The sequence below is a fragment of the Anoplopoma fimbria genome, chromosome 12, assembly GCF_027596085.1.
Source record: "Anoplopoma fimbria isolate UVic2021 breed Golden Eagle Sablefish chromosome 12, Afim_UVic_2022, whole genome shotgun sequence".
NCBI lineage: Eukaryota > Metazoa > Chordata > Actinopteri > Perciformes > Anoplopomatidae > Anoplopoma > Anoplopoma fimbria.
Window position 1 is genome coordinate 15,550,525 of NC_072460.1, and position 23,552 is coordinate 15,574,076.

At 40.5% G+C, this 23,552-nt stretch overlaps 1 protein-coding gene across 1 annotated transcript in view; it reads right to left on the reverse strand.

The window, feature by feature from the left end:
* The window catches only part of lama5 (laminin, alpha 5), a 95,742-nt gene extending 72,577 nt beyond the window's left edge, over positions 1-23,165 (reverse strand). The window contains exons 1-2 of the mRNA XM_054608709.1: positions 22,831-23,165; positions 17,816-17,968 (exon numbers count right to left, since the gene is read on the reverse strand). Of these exons, the coding sequence (XP_054464684.1) occupies positions 17,816-17,968; positions 22,831-23,130 (453 nt within the window). The 5' untranslated portion in view covers positions 23,131-23,165. The remainder of the gene's footprint in view (positions 1-17,815; positions 17,969-22,830) is intronic.
* Between the last annotated feature and the right edge of the window lie 387 nt (positions 23,166-23,552).

Here is a 23,552-nt window from a genome sequence, read left to right on the forward strand (position 1 = left end):
TTTCTTGTTGAGTTTTAAATCGATAAAAATGTGAATACTAATGGGCCAGTGAGAGCAGTTTTGCAAACAACAGCTGAACGATTTAGTGCATCACTCTGCCAAGTTGTGGCAAATCGATGAGCTGCATTTTGAGATAATAAATCTGACACATTGTAGCATCTCATTTTGGTCTCATTGATGTAATCCAGAAAAAAACTTTGGAACTATGCATCATTCACTTACATCTCATAACAACCTTATAAGTCATTACTGACAGTGAATTGGCAAGAAATAAAGAGAAAGAGACACACTTGTTCTCAATTTGAGTGTAAAGGATTTATCAAATCTGACAAGTTCAGATGCTTCCTAACTCCCTCACAGACAAAGTCAGCTGGCATGTTCCAGCCTGACAGATTAAATGAAATTCACCTGAAAAAATGTTGCTGAAAATGTTCCAAATGTGTCCAAACTCAAAAAGGAGAGCAGAGGAACTATTGGGTATAAAAGAAGGACTGATGATAAAACAGACCCAGAAAGTGAGGTCAGACAGATAAGGAAGGGAGGTTTCCTCTTCTATGACCTTGACTTTCTCCACGTTCCTGACTTCTACCACTACTCCTTTCATATGTTCCCTCCGCGCCTTATTATAACAGATAGCTGGGGCAAATTCCATAATTAGTGAAGAATGAGAGGAGGAGAAGGAGTGATAAGAGAGCGAGAGAAGGGGGGGGGGGGTACAGGCTGTCTTAATGAAAAGAGAGGAGGAGGAGGAGAGAGTTCGATGAAAACTCTTCAAATAAAACACTGATGGGTTACATTCAGGCAAGATGATAGTCATCTGTGTAATATCAAATACAGAGTTGGATAGTGGAATCGTTGGTCTGTCACGTCAATGTAAACCTCAAAACCCCTTAAAAATCATATCTTTGTTCCTTTTAATTTGTTTTCTTGGATACAAACTGATTCTATCAAATGATCAAAATACATTAATCAGGGTTTGCACCAGAAGTAGTTTAGTCTCAAATTCATATAAGTTAACAGCTGACAGTCTAAACAATAGACATTTGATGAATGGCATTTATGTGTAAACAGTTTTTTTGCGCCTTGGCAGTTATATGTTAATAACCATTTCCAAGAATCCAACATTTTGTTTCTTTTAAAACATATTTCATGTTGGAATTAGTTATATTAAAACCCATTGTGTAGGAGACAGGGTTTCAATTAATTAGTTCAGAAGTCAAGCTGAGAGACTAACATTGTGTGCCCCATGCACTCCCCCTTCTGCAGAGAGGTCAAAGGTCAGTGTCTGGGGCTAGTGAGGGGATCAGGAGCTGTGTTTAAAATCTGTGTACGGTATTAACAATAGACTGTTCACACTGAAGTAAACTCAAACAATACATCCTCTCTGCATCAGATGACTGTATCTATCATAACATGCCAGTTGAATGAAAATCAGAAATGCAAATGAACAGTACCTCTTCATCTTCATTTTATATTTTCCAGAATTATTTTAAGACAGATTAAAACAAACATTTTAGTATTAAATATGTTTTCAACAGTTTTGAACAAGCAGAACTAAATGGTAATTTTATATTACACCTGTGCTTTGCCTACTGTGACATGTTTAAATGTCTGCTGCAATCTTATATTTATGTTTTAATAAAACACAACTTTAGGACTCTCTAATTGATAATGTAGCTCAGCCATATAGCTATTAGCGAGACATCTTCTTTATCGCATACGGTGTCCATCAAGCAGGCAAGCCGACAGACAGAAATGTGCACTACCACGCCAAGTATTCCCAGCATGTGTTACAGTGTATGGCTGAATGTTAATGATGACTGGGAGTGCTGAGGCTGCCCAGCTGTTGGCTTTAATGGAACCAGTCACAGTTGCTGTTGCAGCTATCGGCTTGTTTCCCTTAGTACTTAATAAACACCTCGATCTCTCAGTCTGTCAGTACAAATAACTTTCTGTATCTGTCTGCTTTGATGGCGGGTGTTCACAGGGTCACAAGTTCAATCCCCAGCAGCTGACTGTGTCCCACTAATGTGTCCAAACCACAGGTTGGGTGCTTTACACAGAGAAATGTGACAACGAACAAGTTTACAGAGGCACACTCATAATTTCTGCCTCTCTATCCCATCAACACACTCCCATCTCTTTCAGGTCATCACCATAGTTTCTCAGTGTGATGAGGATTTAAATGTGGACTTTGCCCTGTGGAGCGCATCCCGGTCAGTCACAGTCTCTGAACTCTTACTAAGCTCCATTAAGATAGTTAGCTGCTAGCTGAGCTGGACACACACAAACACACACATTTAGAAATTATAGCTGATCATTGTCGGCTTCTTTTAAGACATCCAAAGAGTATTTTTTTAAGGATTTTAGCCCTTAGGGATTCAAAGCTATATATATTATATATCCTGACCGATAGGGCAGTCCTCAAGCAAAGAAATACTTAGTCGACGGACACTTATAGGATTTTGTCGACCAATAGATTAGTTTATTATATTGAGTTTCTCTACAATGAATCATGCAAAAGCACCACTTTAAATATTGTGATTAACTGAGATGTGCTCATAAGTTTCTTGGAAATAATGAATTCAGCAAGAAAAATTCAATAAAAGTCTGACCAAATAAATCTTTGTCGACTAAGAGCAAAAAGACCATATAGTTGACTAATTAAGAGGGGGCAGCATAGTTTTCAGTTTGGAGACTGTGAAAATAAAAACAGTGAAGGTATAACATATTGTATGTGGTACGGGTACGGTAAGTGTTTTTACACAGTTTTTGCTACAGTATCTACTCAGTTCATCATTTAAGGGCCTTAAAGTCAGCATAATTCAATTCAAAATTGGCCTGAACTATTATAAAGCTCAGTCTGCTACCAGTTCATTTGTACACACACACTGCCTTACCCTCCTCTGACCCCGTGTGTGTGTGTGTGTGTGTGTGTGTGTGTGTGTGTGTGTGTGTGTGTGTGTGTGTGTGTGTGTGTGTGTGTGTGTGTGTGTGTGTGTGTGTGTGTGTGTGTCAAACAGATTGACCCCCACAAACACACCTCTGTTCCACTCCCATTCACCAGTTTATGACTTTACTATGGGAAAACACTCCCTTCTGTTTGCTGCCCTCCTATTCTCCCTCTATGGAGTCATCCCTCCATCGCCCACTCTCCACTCCTCTGTTTGTACAAGGAGGAAGACATTCTTAGCTGTACAACTGTAAGGCCTCATTCAGAATAGCAGCAACAGCACTTTCAGTACTTATTTCTGTCTTTGTGCTGCTGCCACACTTTAATTTTCCCTCGTGGGATCAATAAAGATTTATCTTATCTTAATTTATACTCTGGTGTGTGATGAAGTTTCAATACAAAGGTCCTTCAAGCATGGATACAGAGAAAAGAGTGTGAGTCGCTGTTTGATATCATCTAAAAATAGAAAAACACACCACTAAACTTGCACGTTCGTAGTTTCGTATAAAACTCCTAAAGCTAAAATAAGTCACAGGTTTGATCCATGAGATATTAAGCAGAAACTTGCTCTGGATTAAATAAATCTGTGAAAATAAGAACACCTGGATAAATGAATGGATATCTTTAATGTTTCACTTCGGAACTAACGACTTTGGATTTGTGTTTTTTCTGTGCTGTCTTCACTGTTGCCATCATGTTTACTTGTGTTCATCATTGGAAATGTAAATCAAGATTAACTTTAACTCGATGACCTATACTTCTTCTCCACCCCCTCCTCTCCTCCCCTGCTCTGTTGTTTCATTCACCAGCAAAGAAACTCAAACAATCTGCTGGTGTTGACCAGGTAAAAAACAATATTTACTGTCGCATTAACAGGGTCAAACCTCTCTCTTTGTCCCTGCTGTGTCTTCGTCTCCTCCTCTCACTATGCTGCTTTTATACACCGTTTCTTCACATTTGATCATATATGTGGCTGTCTTTCTTCTTCTGTTCTCACAAACTGACAAGTTAAATGAAAAGATAGACATTTGACATTTGTGTGATATGGTCATATTTATCAATTCTTGCGTTATTGCCAAAAATGTGTTTTGTGAGGTCACAGTGACCTTTGACAACCACATTCTGGTAAGGTTATCCTCAAGTCCAAGTGGATGTTTGAGCCAAATTTAAAAGATATTCCCTCAAAGCGTTCCTGAGATATCGCGTTCACGAATGTGGATAGGCAGACGACTCAAAAACAAAATGGCTACGGCCATGGCTGTCGCCGGCACAGGGGCACAAAATAACACAATGTGAATGGATTACAATAAAATTTCACTGAAAATGTAGCCATTTCTTTTGTGGTTTTATCATTTGAACAGGTAACAACCTGAAAAGTATGTGAAAGTTAACTGCTAATTAATGCTAATAGGTAGGGATAAGTACTTCCCTAAATTTTACTTCAAAACATCCAAACTATACCTTTAAGTTTGGACCAATGCCGCAAAGACAGACAAAGATATAATAATACCTGCTGGTTTATTCATTTTTAACGTTGGATCCAAAATCCACGAGATCCATAAGAAAAATAAATAAGAACAACCACATCCTGTTTCTCTTTTAAGTTGGTAAGTTTTCAAATCCAGTTCGTCTTTCACACTAAATGAGCTCATTGTGTGATAGCAGGCAGACATTAGCATCAGGCTATTCTTGGTCTGGCTTGGCAGAGCAGGAAGTCCCTGGTGTCCTTCAGGGAGGACGAGCCTGGCACAGAAAGTGTTTTTCTGTCTGGGTTTTGTCTGGGGAGGAAGCTGCACACACCCCTCATACACTGCAGCTGGACATCAATGAGCCATATGTTTATTTTAGGATTAATGCAGAAATCTGATAACTCAATATTTTGGCTACATGTTTAACTAGTTAGATGAAAATAATTGATATGATCGAGTGTCTTCGTTGTGGGTTGAGTATAGAGCTCGCTGGAGAACGTGTTTAGCCAAGCTTAGCACAAAGGCTGGAAGCGAGGGAAACTACGTTAGTTTTTAACTTGTCGGGACAGGGTAATTATAAAAGCTCTTTATATGCATAGTGTCCTTTCAAAATAATTCCATCTCCATCTTCCGTAACTGCTTATCCAGTTAAGGGTCGCGGGGGTGCTGGAGCCGATCCCAGCTGTCAATGGGCGAAGGCAGGGTTCACCCTGGACAGGTCGCCAGCCTATCACAGGGTTGACATATATAGACAACCACTCACGCTCACATTCACACCTACGGGCAATTTCAGAGTCATCAATTAACCTCAGCTGCATGTCTTTGGACTGTGGGAGGAAGCCGGAGAACCCGTAGAGAACCCACGCTGACACGGGGAGAACATGCAAACTCCACACAGAAGGTTGTCTGGCCCGGGAATTGAACCCGGGCCCCTCTTGCTGTGAGGCGACAGTGCTAACCACTACACCACTGTGCACAAGAGGGTTTACAATGTGGTTAGTTAAAGCCATTTGTGTCACATACAGCTAAAGGGGAGCCTCAGTCTGTTGATTTCTGATGCCGAGGGGCCCTGACCAACCATTGGTATTTGACAAGGTTTTTAATGCAGAATGAGGAACTGAATTTATGGAGAAAACATAAAGTCTCTTCAAACCAAGAAAGTGTACACTGTTTGTTTACCTGCACCTCAAGTGACTGATTAACTAATCTAAACTCCTTCTTTAATTAATTTCTCATTAAATCTCATTTCCTCTGTCTCTCTGTGCGGGAGCTATGACACCTCACTAGTCTTCACAACCAACTGTTTGCCTCCATGTTTGTTCTCTGCAGTCTTTCTGAATGGGACAAACACTCTCACTGACACAATGGTATGATAAAGGGCCCATTGAGAAGTATTCTGAATGCTAAGTCATTGGGAGGGCTCAGGACCACTGCAGCCTCAAAAGGAGGTTGTGAGGGCGAGCAAACACTGCATGACAATGGGACTGAGTTGAAGCTGAATGGACGGTCTGGGTTGCTCAACCAGGAAGAGAGAGCCAACGTGTCTAAACCAGATCACAGAGCAGTTATCTAAAACAATATTCCTGTATAGTCTATTATGAAGGTCTTGTTGAGCATTACATATGTCTTTTCGGACTCGGAAGTACTGAGGTTGAATCACTAAAGCCACTTTAAGAGGATATAATATATACTTAAATAAATATTTTTTAAGACCTCCTGATTCTAAAGCATTAAAAAAAGCTAATTGTCCTTCTTTGTATAATCCCTAATCATTAAGGTTTTAGAAACTTGCATTTCTGTCCAACCTCTCCTGTTAACGAGTTTCAATAATACACAATGTTTTAACCATGACAGATCGAAATCCAGTTAACAAGCCTGCAATTGAAGACAATCTGAAAAGATTGCATGAGAGTCTATGGAGCAGACCTGGATAGCTGATGGACCCTGAGCGGAGCTGGCCGAAGCTACGCTATGATTGGCCAGTCTGGCCTGTCTTAGCGAAGGGTCAACTATCTTTCTTTATTTTCCTAGTTTTCCTTGTGTTTGTCTTTCAAACATTTAAATAGTCTGCCTTTCTTAGTGTATTTTCATTCAGCAGAGCCAATGTTCTACCGACTTCCATTTTCTGCCATTCACTTCTCTATGTGAGTCCATCCATCTCAGTCAGACATTCTCTTAGTTTATCTGTCTTTCACCCTTTCACCTCCAGAAGCAGGACAGGAGGAAACTCCAGGTGTCCATCTCAGTGATAACACAGAACTACAAGGTGGGAAAGAGGCCGACAGACAGTGGAGGAGGAGATGGATGGGCAGCAGAAGAAAGAGACAAGTAAGGATCGGTGGATGGAAAATGTGAGTGGGCAGCTACAGGGGTGAGAGGTAGAAAGAGGAAGCTACAGAGAGAAGATTTAGTGAGAGACGAGGTGATAAAGGTTAAAAGATCAGTTCTGTGTTGACAAAGTGAACAGGGCAACCAAGGGGCAAAAGAGACTGATAGGAAGCAGGTACATTTAACAGAGAAATGTGCGTGTGTGTGTGTGTGTGTGTGTGTGTGTCCAAATCGGGGCCGGTCAGGGAGTTCAAAGCAGCGGGAAGATAAGATAAGCTAAGCTAAGCTAAGCTAAGCTAAGCTAAGATAAGATAAGATAAGATAAGATAAGATAAGATAAGATAAGATAAGATAATTCTTTATTAGTCCCGCAGCGGGGAAATTTGCAGGCTTACAGCAGCATAGGGTAAAGTGCACACAAGAGACATAGTAAAAGAAAGACAAGATAAAAATAAAAATAAAATAAAAAACAAGTATTATAAATAAGCAATAAAAAAGGTGAGAACTGATAATGTAAGTATTATGACAATCACACAAATATGAACATACACATATAAAAAACACACACACACCAAAACCAAACCACTTAAGAGCCACAAGAGCGGGAGGCGCCCTCTTATAATCACTTCCTCTGCTTTGATAATGACAAACTCAGAACATTTGACATTTCAATCAAAGATAGTATGAATGGATTCTTTTTCTACCAACCCCAGCTGGAGTCCTTCTCTACTTCCCTCTCCCCTTCCTGTCATCCTCCTCCTCCTCCTACTATTTTTCTCTCTTTCACTCTCGCCTCACCTCCATCCACTTCCTCCTCCTCCCCTTCTCTGTTTTTTTTCAATCCGTCAAACATTTGTGTATTTCCATGCTTTGTGTATTCATCACCGTGAGTGGAGTCTCGGTTCGATGCACACAACTGCACACAGAATACAGTACACGGTATGTAGATTGATGCACGTAATGTGGAACCAAAGTTCACATCCCCTACATTGGTTCCGCCAATGTAGGGGATGTCAGAGGAAACACATCCAACATGCTAATGCACACTTAACAGCATCCCCCAAATGTGCTGATCACTGGGATGATAAATGTATTGCATTTTTAAACATTTCCAGGCTGAAACTTACTTAAAAACTCTAAAAAAGTTTTTACGCTTCTATATTGGAGCCTAATGTACTGGGTTTTACAGAATTTTGGACAAATAAATTTAAGTTTTTGGCAGATGCACTGGGGTTTTAAAACCCTTATTGATATGTGATTGTGATTTTTATAACTGTATATGAGGACACATTAAACTTTAAGGCTTGGGCCACACAGAGTAACCTTTTTCCTACATAAATAATGTAAGTTCACCTCTGGGAAACTAGTTGCCAAACGTTTTCAAACTTTCAAACTTCTAAAAAGGAGTTTAAAACTACTGAACAGGGGTTATTGGTTAACATACCTAAATTGGTGAATTTAATAATAGTAATTGCATTCCTGGGAAACTATTCAGAAGTTTTGGGCTATTATACTGAAATGTAACACACAACCTTCCGTAACATTTAGCAGAAAAGAGAGCTGCAGATGATTGACCATAACAATCTAGTGTGAGTCAAAGTTTTTGCATCAGGCAGAAGTTAAGATATGAAGTTGGAAAATGAATTGCTGAAACAGAAAATGTATATTCTTAAGTTTAAATAAAACTTAGAACATAATAATAAACTTTAAAACTTTTAATTCAATTGGATTTGTGTAGTGAGTTTACTATACAGTTTAATGCATCACGTGTTTTGTCAGATATCGAAAAAATATATTCAGCTTGTTTGGATGTGTCCCAGCCAAAAGAATGAGAAAACCTGAAAAGAACCCTGATTCTGAATTCATCCAGATTTGTCAATAACACAACGCTAAAGCTAAAACTGAGGGTGTGTTAACCTTCCAACGTCAACACACTGATATCAGTAACAACATACAGTAGCAGGCAACTAAAAATGACCTATGAAAAAAATCTGCCAACTATTTCAGACTACTGCCCCTCCTCTCTGCCTCCATCCATCCATCATCCTTTATTCTGGTTCAAATGTGACATCAACTTTATCCCTTTTGCCCTGTTCTCTCTATTCACTCAAAGCTGAATCACTCCTATTAAGGTCAGATTTCTCTCTCTCTCTCTCTCTCTCTCCACCTCTCTTTCTCCCCCTCTTTGCTCATTTTCCTGGCCAGTACACATAATGAATGACTGAAAAATGTGCACTGTGTGTGTCAGCTCTTGTCTGTGTGAGAGGACAGATTCAGGGGCAACGTTTAACCCTGAACGAGAGGGACAGATGGGAAAACAGGAAGATGAAGGCCGATTAGTAGATGGTGACACAAATAAGAGTCACTGAGGAAGACGGAGGAGTGAAGGGAGTAATGAATGACTCTAACTGTTGACATTCAAAATCACAGCCAGAGAGCTAAAGAGGGCAAAACGATTTATATCAAGAAACAGAAAGAGGGCAACTATTAAAAGATGTGGCTGAAACGTGCGGTTGACTGAGTCATTATGGACAGTACAGTAAAAAAAAAGAAAGAAAAGAATAAAGAGAGGAAAATTGCACACAGATATAAATCACTTTTTCAAAGAATTAAGGATGAAAACATATAAATCCTCTCTGGGTGTTTAAATGTAGCACATTCATGCTCATAAAAAACAAGAGAAGGAGCAACTCATAGATAAAAAACTAAGAAATGGTGCAATGGCTCTGAAGAGGGGCTAGAAAACACAAGGAATTTGCATGAGGTTAAATATTATTTTATTATCAATGAATGTTTTAGCCTCTGGTCATGTCAAAGAGTGCTAGTACTGCCGATCCACTGTGGATCAACATCTACACATGTGGTTCTTTGCAGATTTCAGCTTTCAGTTTTAGTTTGCTTGACTGACAAAACCAACACAATTCTGCTTCATATAAAACCATGAGCACATGAGATTACAAAAGCTAACTGTTATATACTACATATCTATTGGTAAAATGCAGAAAGCCAAACTAAATGAGTGACAAGTGAAGAAATTCTTTTTTTCCCCCCAAGTAATCCTTAGAGCAAACAAGACCGAAAAAGACCAGTAAAAGTTGACAGAAAAACAACTTTAATGTTGAAGTTCACGTTGTTCCATTTCTGTCGGATATGTAAGCGGATAGCTGTTTGCTAACACATTATCTATAATATCTTGACAAACGTAATACTCACTGATGTTTAACACCTATGTCATTAGCAGCCAACAGTGTGATCTATCTGTGTAGACTCTAAACAAGAAGAGACTGGAATTGTGACAGAGGATGAGGAGAAGGATGGTTGATGTGCATCATATCTATCTTTGTACCCTCATTTTCTTTATTTCCATCATTACTGTGTCAGTCATTCACTCTACAGAGGAGTCTTTGTGGAGTCAGAGAGAAATGAATAGAGAGATTACGATGCAAGGGGAAAAAATTGAAATGAGACATTACGGCGAATAGGAGATGATATCATGAAAAGTCTCACACACACTTTCAGAGGGCTGTCTACTTGAAGTTGTACAGCCGGCCACACAAACACACACACACACTGTCACACCTGAAGTGTTTGTAAAAAAAATTAAAAAAAATAAAAGAATAGAACAAAACAATAGACAGAGTGTGATACCAATGCTCGTCGTAAATAGCAGATTTGGCAGAGGACATACCGATTGTAATCAGTAAGCCACACTCAGACAGACACAAACACACACACGCACATCCATGCTTATACACAACACAAACACAGAGAAGGGATCTCAACCTACTTCTGCTCATCTACAGGCCAGCAGGGAGGATACCACATTAATGTTACAGTCCGTCATGTTGTAATCCATAAAATTGTCTTTTTGTTCCATTCAGTCTTCTGAGTAGAGCAACTGCTGCTTATTAGATGGTAACAATCATCTCCTTATACCCATAAGGCCCTTGTGTTAGGGGGTCATTGGGGTTAGCTTTGGTTTTGCTGCATCACATCACAGTCAAATTTGCAGGCATCTATGACTTATTGTCTGTCGCTGTTTTGACTGTTGTTGGCATCAAAATAATGGAGAAATTGGTATTCTGACTATTGGAGAATTACATTGTCTGTATTTTACAGATACTGGACTTATTATGAAGGTATGATTGGACTTATGTATTATCTTTTAGTTGTATCAATTCCCCATTGCTGTCTCCTGTGTCACCCCAGCTTTTAAAAAGGAGGGCGATCTGTCTTTGAATTGCCTCTTAGTGCTAAGGAATTGTAGAGTTATTCCTTGTCTTTTTTAAGATCCGGGCAACCAAAATTGACTGATAAAAAAGTGTGTGCACTGCCTTAAATCTGTTAAGTTGCACTAGAACACACCTCAAATACTACAGCTGATGGCCAGCTGACCATCAACATGCACATACTTTGGCTCTTCATGTGAGGCTCTGTATTAACAAACAAACAAAAACATAATTGAAAGACAAAACAAAGAAACTATAGTTTCATCAAAGATACTACTATATTTGTCAGGTTTCTTTGTATTTTCTTTCCCTCCAAACACCCGAGGGGCTGAGGTTCTACCTAGAACCACTTGCTTCTGAAAAACACTTTTTTGTTCTTCAGGGACTGTTGAGAGCATGGGTTTTAAAAAGTTCCTTCCGCCCTCTCATAGGGGGAATCTTGGTGGAATTTTTCACAAATGGTCCTATGTATAACACTATATGATGGGTTCTAGGTAGAACGCTCTGAAAGGGTTCCAGATGGAACGCAGTCTTCTGCTGTTTGTAGAAGAAAATAAAGGCTGAGGTGAAAAACAAATCAGCCTTGTGTGTCACAGCCTTTAGAAACTCAGGCTGGATAAGGAAACTGTTCCAGCCAACTTTTGTGAGCATGTGCATGCATTATTAGGCTTTACTTGACATCAAACTAAATATTTTTTTTAAGGTAAACTACTTTGATGAAGATGTTTGGTGTGAACTCAGCTTTACCCCCAAAAAGCATCTCAGGAAATGTCAGGATTTTCCAAACATAAAGCTCCACCCTGCTGCAGCTCAGAGGCGGCTGGCACTTTAAGGTTAACTCTGACGTTCAAACCACATCAATAGCAGGAAGCATTCAATCGGGAGCAGTTGGCACGGGGCTCACTCTTACGCACGGCAAACAATAGAGCTACCTCAACACTGCATGCGAGTGTGTGTATGTGTCTTTCTCCGTCCTGTAGGGAAACCTGCCAACACACTAGAGAGTTAAGGGCATTGGAAGGTGAAAAACATTTCAAAAACTCCAGTAACAAACTGCCAACAAACTCCAGTAAAGTCCATCTTTAATATACTTAGAAAGCATTTATGTTGCCAAGTTTGATTCATTTCACATTTGTGGGGTTCGGTCTGCTTTGAATGCTGTTTAAAGAGTCAGTTCCCCTACATTTTAATTCAAACATTTTACCTCTTGTGGTTTCTTGCCATGCGAATAGTTTTGGTTTCATTACTTCAGGTTTTGTGATATCTCTAAAAAAGGTATGGTGTTGGAGTCACTTTCTTATCCTCAACCGTTTTATTTCAAAGCGCAGCAATGAAGCTCCGCTGCGCTAGAGCTTCAGAATACTCTGAAAAATGTAGCTTGTGTGGAAGTTACCTCGCTGCTTGATCAATAAAAGAAGTAAACTACTCACAAGCTTTTTGATTTGATTCAGATAACACCACACTACTCAATTAAAACTTTTCAGATCACTGGAACTGCCGAAGGCTTAAAATGCAGCTCCATGAAAAACAAAAGACTCTGACAAGTGTGAAGACAGTAAAACTTTTTTTTTTAACTCAAGGTGGGAGGATTATGGAATAGAGAAGACCTCACCTGAAGAATATTCACGCGCACACACACCAAGACACATTCCCAACTGAAGCCTATGTTGCGCTCTAATAATAGGCTGCTGAAACAGACAAACATCCCCTGTTCTGTCATCTCCTCCTCCTCCTCTTTCCATATCCTCACCCTCCTTCCTCTTCTTCACCTCAGCTTTCTTCTCCACTTAGAACCTCCTTCTTGTCTTCCTCTTTTCCATGTTCTAACCCTCCTCCCTCTCCTCCCCTCTTCGTGGGAGTTTTGTTTCACCTTGCCTTCAAAATGGATTTGGTCTCCTTTTTTTCCCCCCCATCTCCAACCCCCTCCCCCTCTGAATCTCATCCTTCACCTGTGATTACAGAATCTTTCAACCGTCACATACCTGAGGAATTAAACACACAAACACATCTGTCGAAACGGTGAAAACACACACCAAGGTTATATTTACGCTTAGATCATACAAGATAAATGCAAGACAACGGGGACTTGTGTTGAACCGAGTATGACCTCATGGGATGATTCATATTCTTCCTACTTCATCAGGTAGCTGTCATTCCTCTTCCACCTCTTTCCCTCCTCCTTCACTGGCTGCCTTCCCCAGTGTGCAGAGATATAGATTTATAGACTACAGGTATGGAAAATATTGGAGTGAAGCTCCTATTAAACCTGAAGTCATTGGATCATTCCATGTAGTAAGAGATCCTGTACAATTATGTTGCTATGCTTTCAAATACAGTTAGAAAAAAAAAAGCCCCCATTCACCTGTATTGTTTTTCCAGCTGTTATATTTGCACAAGGTGAAGTAAATAAGAAAACTGACGCATTAAGATATTTGCAAATACTGCAAATGTCAAAAATTTTATACAGAAAAAAGGAAAGGAGAACAAAGTGACTTAGGGATAGTAAAGAGGAATACAACTGCAAAAGGGAAAAAAAACAAAAGTGGGCTCTTGTGAAAAAAAAGGACTAGGAGGAGAATAAGGAGAAGAGGTGATGAAAAGGAGGCTAACAGGAGAGGAGTGAGAGCAGGAGAAGATGACAGGAAGGTAGAGGAGATAGAAATGGTCTATAAAGGGCTGTGTGTTATCTGTTAAAGATAGGAAGAACTTGTGGTATAGATATAGAAAGACTGGAGGAGGAGAGGAAGAGTTGTGTGAGAACTTATTACTTATTAGAATTTAGGGCGAATAGTTATTTACATTTAAGGCAGACCATTGAATGTTATGAATAACTGAAATTAAGGAAAGTTAATGTTTAATGGAATCACAGTGATGATCACAAAATGTAAAAGTCTGACACACACTTGATCCAAACAAATGGTAGATGAGGAGAATTAAATATTAGAGAGCATGAAAAACATGATGAGATTCCAGTAAAATATGTTTGATAAACTGCGTGTTGGGTGGATGCAGTCTGTGCTTGGTACACACCTGCTGCAGTAATGCTCCGATATACTGATACTGATGGTACGGTGTGTTTACTGCCAACTGAATTCCACACCATGAGAATTGAATCCGTTCTTTAACAGATAAATGGTTGACCTGCTTAACCTTCTGAAATGGTATATATCTGACGATACATCAGAGTAATGTACAAACTGGTGTGGTTTAAGTGCCTTGCTTAAGGGCAGAGCATTTGATTTACTGATTGCTCAAGGGGTGTAAAGAGAATTTCAAGAATGGTTTTGAATAAGATTACCAACTCTAGGTTTAAGAACAGAGAAATGAAGAAGCTTAATAAATATAAAGATACACTACATGACCAAAAGTATGTGGACACCATTGATTGCCAAACATCTTATTCTGGACCCACATGGCCATTAACCTGCTGCTATAATAGCCTCCACTTTCCAATGGATTTTGAACCTGACTGAGGGATTTGCTCCCATTCAGCCAAAAGATAATTTCCATTGAGGTCCAATGATGTTGGTTGATCAGTGCAGGTTCCATTACACCAGGGGTTACCTTGTACATGTTACCTTTTGTAACTTAAGGTCCACATGTGATTGTTAAAAACTCTAGAAGACAACCGTCACAGAAGGAAGATAGAAATTATACGATGAAACGGGGTGAAAAAAATAAACTGATCTGAAAATATATTTACCCTCACCCATCACTACCTGCTATTATAAATCGGGCTCATATTTCCTCACCACACTCTTTAGAGCTTTTTCTGGCACAGGGTTGCCTTCCACGTAACTTTTCACTGAAAAAACTGATCCATTTTGTTTCACTGCGTCCAAGCGAACATTAGCCAGCTAATAATGGCAATTGTTTCTTCCTGAAGATGTGTTGTGATTGATGTGGTGATATTCCAAAGCCACTAGTCACTGACATTTATATTTTTCATTTTTGATTTCTTGAGCACATTCAGATTTGAAAATAACTAGCTTTGTAAATGACATTTATTTTTAACCATTTGTCAGTATCTCCACTGCCCACTATAAGGTGCTATACACAAATCTTGAAAAACTATTTCTCTTCATAGAAGCATACACTGATCTAATACAGCACTGGCCAAAAACGACCTTAATAAGTGAAACGTGTATCAGCAATGACGTGACCGATCCACGTTAAAGAGAGAGGGAGGTCATTTAACAAGCCTTCCCCTCTGCAGGTTGAGACAGGTTAACTGACATTCCAATCTCTCCCTCCTCTCCTTCCCTTTCATTCAGCCAGAGGTAGGAGGGTTTGGTGTAGGTATATGTGTGTGTCTGTCTGTGTGTGTGTGTGTGTGTGTGTGTGTGTGTGTGTGTGTGGGGGGGGGGGGGTCTTCAACACACCCTGTCACTGTCACTGTCACACACACACACACACACACACACACACACACACACACACACACACAAACACACTCGTAAACCCTGGCTGAGCCCACCTACATTCTTTTAAGACCAAACTGCAACCTGGTAACCACAGACCCTCCCCCTCCTCTCTCTCTCGCGCTCTCTCTCTCCCTCTCGCGCTCTTCCTCCTTAAATCTGTCTTCTTATCGTCGATGCCACCTAGAAACCATTTTGTTGCAATGTACGTTGTAAACACTTTGAAGAGGTGAAATCAAGATGTAATCAAAATCAAAGTTAAAGTCCATGGTTATCTGTAGCTGCTACCAGCTGGTTTTGTACAAAAAGGACCAACATATCTTTCTGAATCTGAATTTCAAAAACTGCTCTGTGCCACAGTGATTTTCTCCATTTTTTCCTCCAGTGCACTCTTTCAGTCATTGATGTTGTCACATCGCTGTGGACAAGAAAACTATTACAAGAAAGTTTTGCTGCAGCTAAGGAGGATTTTAATTATGAATTACATTTTCTTTTGCTTAAACAAATTGATTGTTTAGTCTAATGCTTGCTCAAGAGGGAGCGGTCTACACGTTCTCTGAATGACAAGCGCCTCAAGGAAACTGTAATGTTTCGACGCAATATAAATTGAATTGAATTGAGTTTTCTGGATTCAAAAGATGTAAGATGTCCTGTTTTGGGCTGAACTCAAAAGATACCCAAATATAAAAATAAATAAAATAAGCAAATCCTCATATTTGTGGAGCTGAAACCAAAAAACAATTAAACAAAAAATTTAACTTCCATAATGTTGGGGGACTCTCACATGACAGATCTTTAAAAACAAAGCTGAAAATGTAAGCACTAGATGCTGAGATATCCTGACTTTTATCTCTGAGCATTAGTCAAGATCCGGAAATTTTTTTTGTCAATTAACTAGTCAATTTATTCACAAATCATTCCAAATATGTGCATATATCTTCTGTTAAAAGGTTTTACTTCTTTCACAAGGTAAACAGGCTTATAAAAACTTAAACACACGGTCACAACAACAGCTCCCTGCTTCTCTATGGAGACCTTCGAACCGGAGCAAGAGAAGCTGACGAAAGAAATAAGAGAAATGAATAAAGTAAAGAGAGAGGAGAAATGGGACGATAGATGGAAAAGGGATGGGAAACTGAATGCCATGACAGAAAACACTCTTGTCAAGGACACAAGTGCACAGACTCACTGGACACACATAGTGCTGCTGAATGAAGGCACTCGAGCAGGAGAGCCTGGCACTAAAGACTCGCATTCAGAAACATAAAAGGTTGTTCAAGAGCGATGTTCAAGAACACTGAAAAGGGTAACTTGGAGCACAGGAAGACAGAGTGAAGCTTTTCTGTGAACTGAGTGTGCTCCTGTGTGTGTGTGCAACATCTAAATGTGAGTGTGTGTCATTATGTTGGATTCACTGCAACACCAGCTAGAACAAGAAGAAGCTCCTGCCAAAAACAACATCTCTCAAATCAACTGATGACTGAGCTTCAAGAGGCTGATTTATCACTGAGCTACTAAACCAGTTAATGGGCTCAGATTAATTTCACATTCATTCAGAGAGGGCCAGGTGGAGATTTTTATTAGTACGAGTTAGCATAGAGTTTACAAGCTGCTAACAAATGTTTGTGAGGGAGACATCACTACGAGTAGCTTTGGCTGAAATCCAATCAGCCTCATTTGAAGTTTAATAAAAAATCTGAGATAAATTGAGATGTATCAGTTGGCTGGCACACAAACATTTTCACATTTCCAGCATAATGGAAAGTTAAGGAGAACCGATAACAGGATTTCAGGTGAATAATTGTACTCTACAATTCTAATAAACACGCAGATATTTACAATCCTGAAACATTCTGTCAAGCTGGAACACTAGAAAAACACTCAGAGAAGCATGCATATACAGCTTTGCACAGTCAATACACACACCTTAGATAAACATTTTTGACTTTTACTGTTCCCAAATCTGAGAGAACACAACACATTTAACAGTTCTGGAGACAAACATTAGTAAAACGTGTCACTTTTTGTGCCTGGGACCCATCAAAAACCATGACAGCCTCATGGGATAAAACTTCTGTGAACCACAATCCACAGCAGTTCAAATTTAAATTGTGTTTCTCCCCTTTTCTGTCTATGTTTTAGAGCTGGGCCATATGGAGAAAACCAAATATGATATATTTTTCACCAAATACCTCAATGCCAATGTTAAGGCGATATTGTAGGGTTGACTATTTGTGCTTTCTCAAATAATTTACAAAATTTGATTTTATATGGGTGGAGGGATGGGGGGGGGGCTCACCACGCCCACTTAGAGATTGGCAGAGATTGTGATGCGACAGCTTTGGTATTGAGCATCTTTGATAGAACAACAGACTGACCAACAACATATGTGTATGTGTATTAAATGAATCCTACCTGTCCGAGGTCCAGGGTGACGTTCACCTCGTTGAACTCTGTGTTGCGGGACAGAGGCGGGCTCTGCCACCATCGTTCCGTTCCATCGATGGCGTTGGTGATGGGGTGAGCGCGATCGGTGTTGCCCTGGCTGCAGATGTCACAGTATTGTCCCTGAGAAGACAGAGACAGACATGTTAAAGTTTTAATCTTTAGTTGAGCATATGAGGTTACATTGGTGCTAGTCTGAAACTTTACTGTGTCCAGTATCAAATATGAAAAACCATACTTGAGACCTTGCTGTTCCCTTTCCAGCTGTTTCAACCATAATTTAACCACAGACTCTGCCGCTGTGTGATGCACCATCCTTACAGTTAATATTGGTGGTACAATTCAAAGCACCATGCTATGTGTCTAATATATGTCCAAGATTTTCCCCTACATCCTGGCATTTTGTGGTCTTTGAGTTGTGGTTTGGTCATTGGATATTTCATCCATGCCACAGAGGATACACAAGAGTTTCAATGTACCAAACAAGTCAAGTATCAGCCCTCTCTAACAACCCAAACCAATGTTTCAGACTCACAGTAAACACTATGAAAAAGAACTTTTTGTCCCCGAAGCTACCAGGGTCAAATTACTTATATTCCAGCGGCAAGTCGACTCCACTCAGGTTACTTAAACAGGGAGGCCATAGCTTCTATTGTATTTCTGCTAGTAGGTTAAACTGTATCATAAATGTACACTCTGTGCCTCAGTCTGACTGTTTGACACACATTTACGGGCTGATTTGACATACTAGTGTACTATATAAAAATCATCCATCACATTAATTTCATATCCTGATTGAAAAAACAATACATCTTGATACTATAAAGGCACTTCATCTATCAAGTAGTGTATGGTACAATAGTATCTCACTCAAAGAAAATGCTGGTATAACCAAAGAAAGAACAAGGTTGAGCAATAACCTCAAAAGTAGCCAATCGCAGCACAAATTAGGCCTCACTGTCTGGTATATGTTACAAAAAATTCGCTGTCCAAATATATGAAAGGAGCTGGTCAGCAATTCCACACAATCGTAGGTACTTCTCCACACGTACATGGGTATTTCTGTAAACTGCTGTCCACACAAGCACTGTTTTAAAAAACTCTCTGTACAGATAGGGTTAAAAACCCATTTGAGGGCTGTCTCTTACACCGGAGACGTTGGTAGCGAGGTCTGTGCTGTGTGACATACGCAGTGCATTCTGATGCCTCTGTTGCTCAATTAAATGGTAGGGCAAATGTACATTTATGTTTAAACATATAGAAAATCCTGTAAAAAAAATAAAAAATCTCCACCAATCAAAATTGGACCGGCTCCTCCTAAGGGTCTGGGGGAAATCCCTGCTGCGGTTCCAGAGAGTGCCCTTTGTGTCCCCCCCCTTCTCTCTGCATGCTAGCAAGCGGCCTCCCACAAAACAAAAAGACACAAAAAAAATTTGGCTACATCCTCCTTTTTCTTCATTGTTACTACTGATTATTCTACCTATAGTACCTTATCTTCTTCCCTCTTTCTGTTGACGTTATGTAGCCATCTTCTTAAAAAACACACCTCATGTAATCCTACATGTCATGTTGGAGTGTACTGTACTTGTCTTAGAGTCCGAATGTTTGTATGTCTTGACACAATCCAATTGGCCTGTCTTTTTTTAATGTTACATTGCACCTGTAAAAAAATAAAAAGTACTTTTAACCTTTAAAAGGAGAAAACAGAACACGGTCTGACGTTAAAAGCCGAAATCTTTGTCTACACCAAGCCCACAGGTTTGAAACAAACTTGACATAGTGGCCAACCGTGGCAATACAAATTCCCGGTCAACCACCTGATGCTATTGGGCCCAAGGTCCACTTGAAGTGTCCTCTCCACCTCTTTGGTTTCTAAAGCCTCTCCTCATTCTTAACTAATCCAGTCTGGTTGTCAGAGCGTTTAACCCGACCACTGCTGGCTATGTAAGCATCAGCATAAACTAAACAAGTGTGGACCTGAACAAAAGCCAGAGATAGGAGATGTTATCACTGCAGGTCACTGAGGTCAGAGGTCACTGCTTACTATCTGACTCCACCCTCATCCACCCTACCCCACCCCAAAACCCCATCTCTAACCAAGATATGTGCCTCTGCTGCAAATCTTGGCTGTTAAAGAAACATTGCTGCCCTAAACAAGAGATTAGGGAGGAGAAAAGTAAGCTCTTTTGAGAGCAAAATGTATTAAATTGAGGGCACATTGCTAGTTTTTGAGGTTAACAATTTAAAAAACATTAGCCTCAGTGACACCTCTTGGGCTCGTTGTAATACAGTTATAATACAGACATTTTCACTTATATTCACCCCTTGTTTACCCTTGTGCTGTCTCGATTGCAAATATAAAAAAAAAATGTCCTTGAATACTAATTGCTGTCATGTTGTCTGTCAAATCTGGGACCACAACGCAGTTCACAACGCCTTAAAGACGCTAAAGAAAGCAGGAAATACCCTCCAGTCAGCAGATGAACACAGGCAAATGAAGGTGCTTCTCAGGCTGTGTGCTTTGAAACAACCAACAATGACCCAGCTGATTTCCTACGCAAGTTGGTGACATCTTAAAAGAACACGGCAGGTTGTTTAGCACAGTGAGATGTCAGGGAGACTGCTTCTGTATTCCTGCCTGGCTGTCAAACGCCCTTTCATGCTCTTTCGTTCTCTTTTTCTCAGTTTTCTTTCACGTCACACGCTCAATCATCCCTTGTCAACAAAAAGGCCAACTGGAATTTATAGTTCTTTCTCCTCTCTCTCTGCGCGTTACACACTCTTTCATTCCATCTCCATTCCCATTTATTTCCTTCCCTCCACCGTCAGGTGAATGAGCAAAACTCTCCAGCAGCAGCATTGCCCTGAGGACATGGATTCCTCACTCAGATAGAAACAAATTGTCGTCGGTCAACACCTGCCACTTTATGTAATCAATCTTTTTTTCTCTCTCAAGATAATGTGCAGCTTTTCTCATACTTCCTCTAAATCTTTCTTTATCACGTATATTCCTCTCTCCATGCCTCCATCTTACATGGCATCAGTATTTCATGATACTTCACCAAAATTAAAAAAGTGCAAGCAATGGGTCAGATTTTGAGGTGAAACATGAGAGCGATCAGTGCACCTGTGCATCTCCCGCAATGTGCGGGCAACTAAACTACTCGGTAATGCTGAGGAAAAGATATGGCTTGGGTTAAAATAACTACAGCAGTGGTGTATAAGTTACGTGACTAATAAGTCAATGTTGACTTCTGGTTTCACACGGGACACAAACAGTGGTCTCCTGGGTAAAAGTCCTGCCCTATCTGCCACCCCACACACACATTACGGTCCTCCTCCTGCTGTTTTTAATTAATAAAAACACTCTCGCGGCATTGCTGTCAAATCAAAACAGGATTAACCTCAGCACAGGAAGGTCATTGTGTTTTTTGGTAATGTGTGTGTTGTTCAGGGGGTGCAGTAACCCAACAAGTGGGCCGAGCCACAATAGCCCAGCAAAGTGGGCTAAAGCTCTTAGCCCAAACACATAATGCGCCATTCGTCGAGTTAATGACCAGATTTCTTGGGTTCATTTTGAGATATCCTGAGCTAATTATGAACCAATGTCACCACTTCAACCAAACTGCCCTGAGCAGGCAGATCAGAGGAAGCCTGAAAGAAAACTCTGATGAGAGAATATTTGGTCTAATCCTCGGTGTGGAGACGCTGAAGTGGGTCAAATGTGGTCGGGATCAAGTACAGCAGAGAGATTTAACACCAGAGGGCCTAATTAAAGGCTGAATTGAAGATAATTACTCAGTAAAATATATAATTATTTCTTTCATTCTCCCATCTAAGGTGGCATTTAATTAGTTTCTGTGTAGTCCTTAAATTAAAGTTCATTAAACAACTTGAAAGATTATGAAAGCCCTCAACCACAAGCCTCAGGGCGCATGTTTATTTTTTTCGTTGGCTTCAGTCTTTACATCAAACAACACTTCAGACCCATTCATTCTGACTAATCACACATTTATCTCAACACATATTTATCTTAATGTCTGATTTCTTTTCATTTCAGTTCACCAGGTACTTATTAGCATTCATGTCACTTGTTTTGCAAACACCAAACATCAGCCAAGGATTTAGAAGTGACAGAATCGTTCTGTACCTTCCTGACTTATGAATCACCACCAGAGTAAGTTGAATTTCCTCTGGGCGTGATAATCTTGCAGATAAACTTGGTCTGATTTGAAGACATGCTTCAATGCAACAATAGGTGGGAGGGAGAAAGAGAAGGCAATACGCCTGCATGTTATCGCTAAGAGGGTGGCTTTTAATGGTTAACCCATGAATCTGCAAAAAACCTTTGTGTTAACTAGTGATACCTTGAGGCTCAAACATCAAACACACAATGGTTTTTACGAGCTCATTATCACAATCAAAACTCCTCTATAATCATACGTAAAGCATAATATAGTAGCTGAATTTCTGAGGAGTCCCCTCCGAGTGTAATGTTGCCTGTCCTTATATAAGTGGACTTTGTTAAGTGTTGCCAAGTCCTACAAAGGAAGCAGTGCATGAAAAATGACCTGGCAGAGCAGTTGGAGATTCATGCACACTGCTGACCCCCTCTGTTCAACTCTCTACTCTGAATGCAGTGAAGTGTGCAGGTTGGCATTCCCATAAAGTCTAAAAGATGAAGCAATAGTATGCTGCAAATGCAAAAAAAAAATAGGATAAGATCATTATAGGTCACTACGGAGCACCACTGAGCCTGTAGGAATATCATATGTATCCTAATATCAATAATGTAACAGTGGAACAGCGATTTAAGACTATTATGAGGGACAACTGCAATTTACATTGGCTATAAGGAACATTATGGGGAGGGGGGGAAATCCATTGGATCCAATAAAAAGTTTCCGACTCCCTATTAAGCAGCATGAGTTGGGATTAGATAATCCCCCCAAAAAAGTCAAAGTATAAAGTCTTGTCCTGCTCACCTGGATGGTCTGGCTCGGGTCTCCGGACACCGGGCCTCCGACCAGCTTGCAGTACAGGTCCTGCAGCGATCTGCCGGTGTCGTCCTCCCCGCAGGTTGCCGTGGCGGTGATTTTGGTGCCCTCGGCCAGGTTGAAGTAGGGCGGATGCAGGCTGTATCCGTTCACACCGTTGGTCGACAGCTCCTGGGCCGACACAAAGTGACAGCAGGTCACCAGCAGCGACCACAGCAGCAGCGCGACCCGCTCCTGGGTGCTTAGAGCCGGGCGGAACGCAGCGCAGAGCCGAGCGCTCGCCATCATCTCCACCTGTTCGCTCGATCCGGACCGAGGAGGGGGGGGGCTCGGAGTATATATAAAGGAAGAAAAGAAGTGATCCGTTAACCCGTGTGGGAGAGAGGCATCTGGGTGGAAAAGTGAGAGAGATATGTTGCTAGAAAGAGAGGAATGGGAGTTGTTTTTTTTAGTCCTGGAGAGCGCTGGGCTGAGGTTTCTGTCCGTGTCGCTCCACCAGGCACCTATTCCAACTCAATCCGCACTCCCCCTTCCTCCCCCTTTCTCTCGTTTGGCCCGTCCCCAGTGGTTGGAGGAGGGCACAATTTCTACTAACGCTTAGTGTTTGAATCACTCCCTTTAAGCAACCATCACGGTTCATTAATTGGTTCAAATAAAGCCATCATACATGGATGCATAGGTTCATTTGATAAATGTTTTGGGGAATTTAT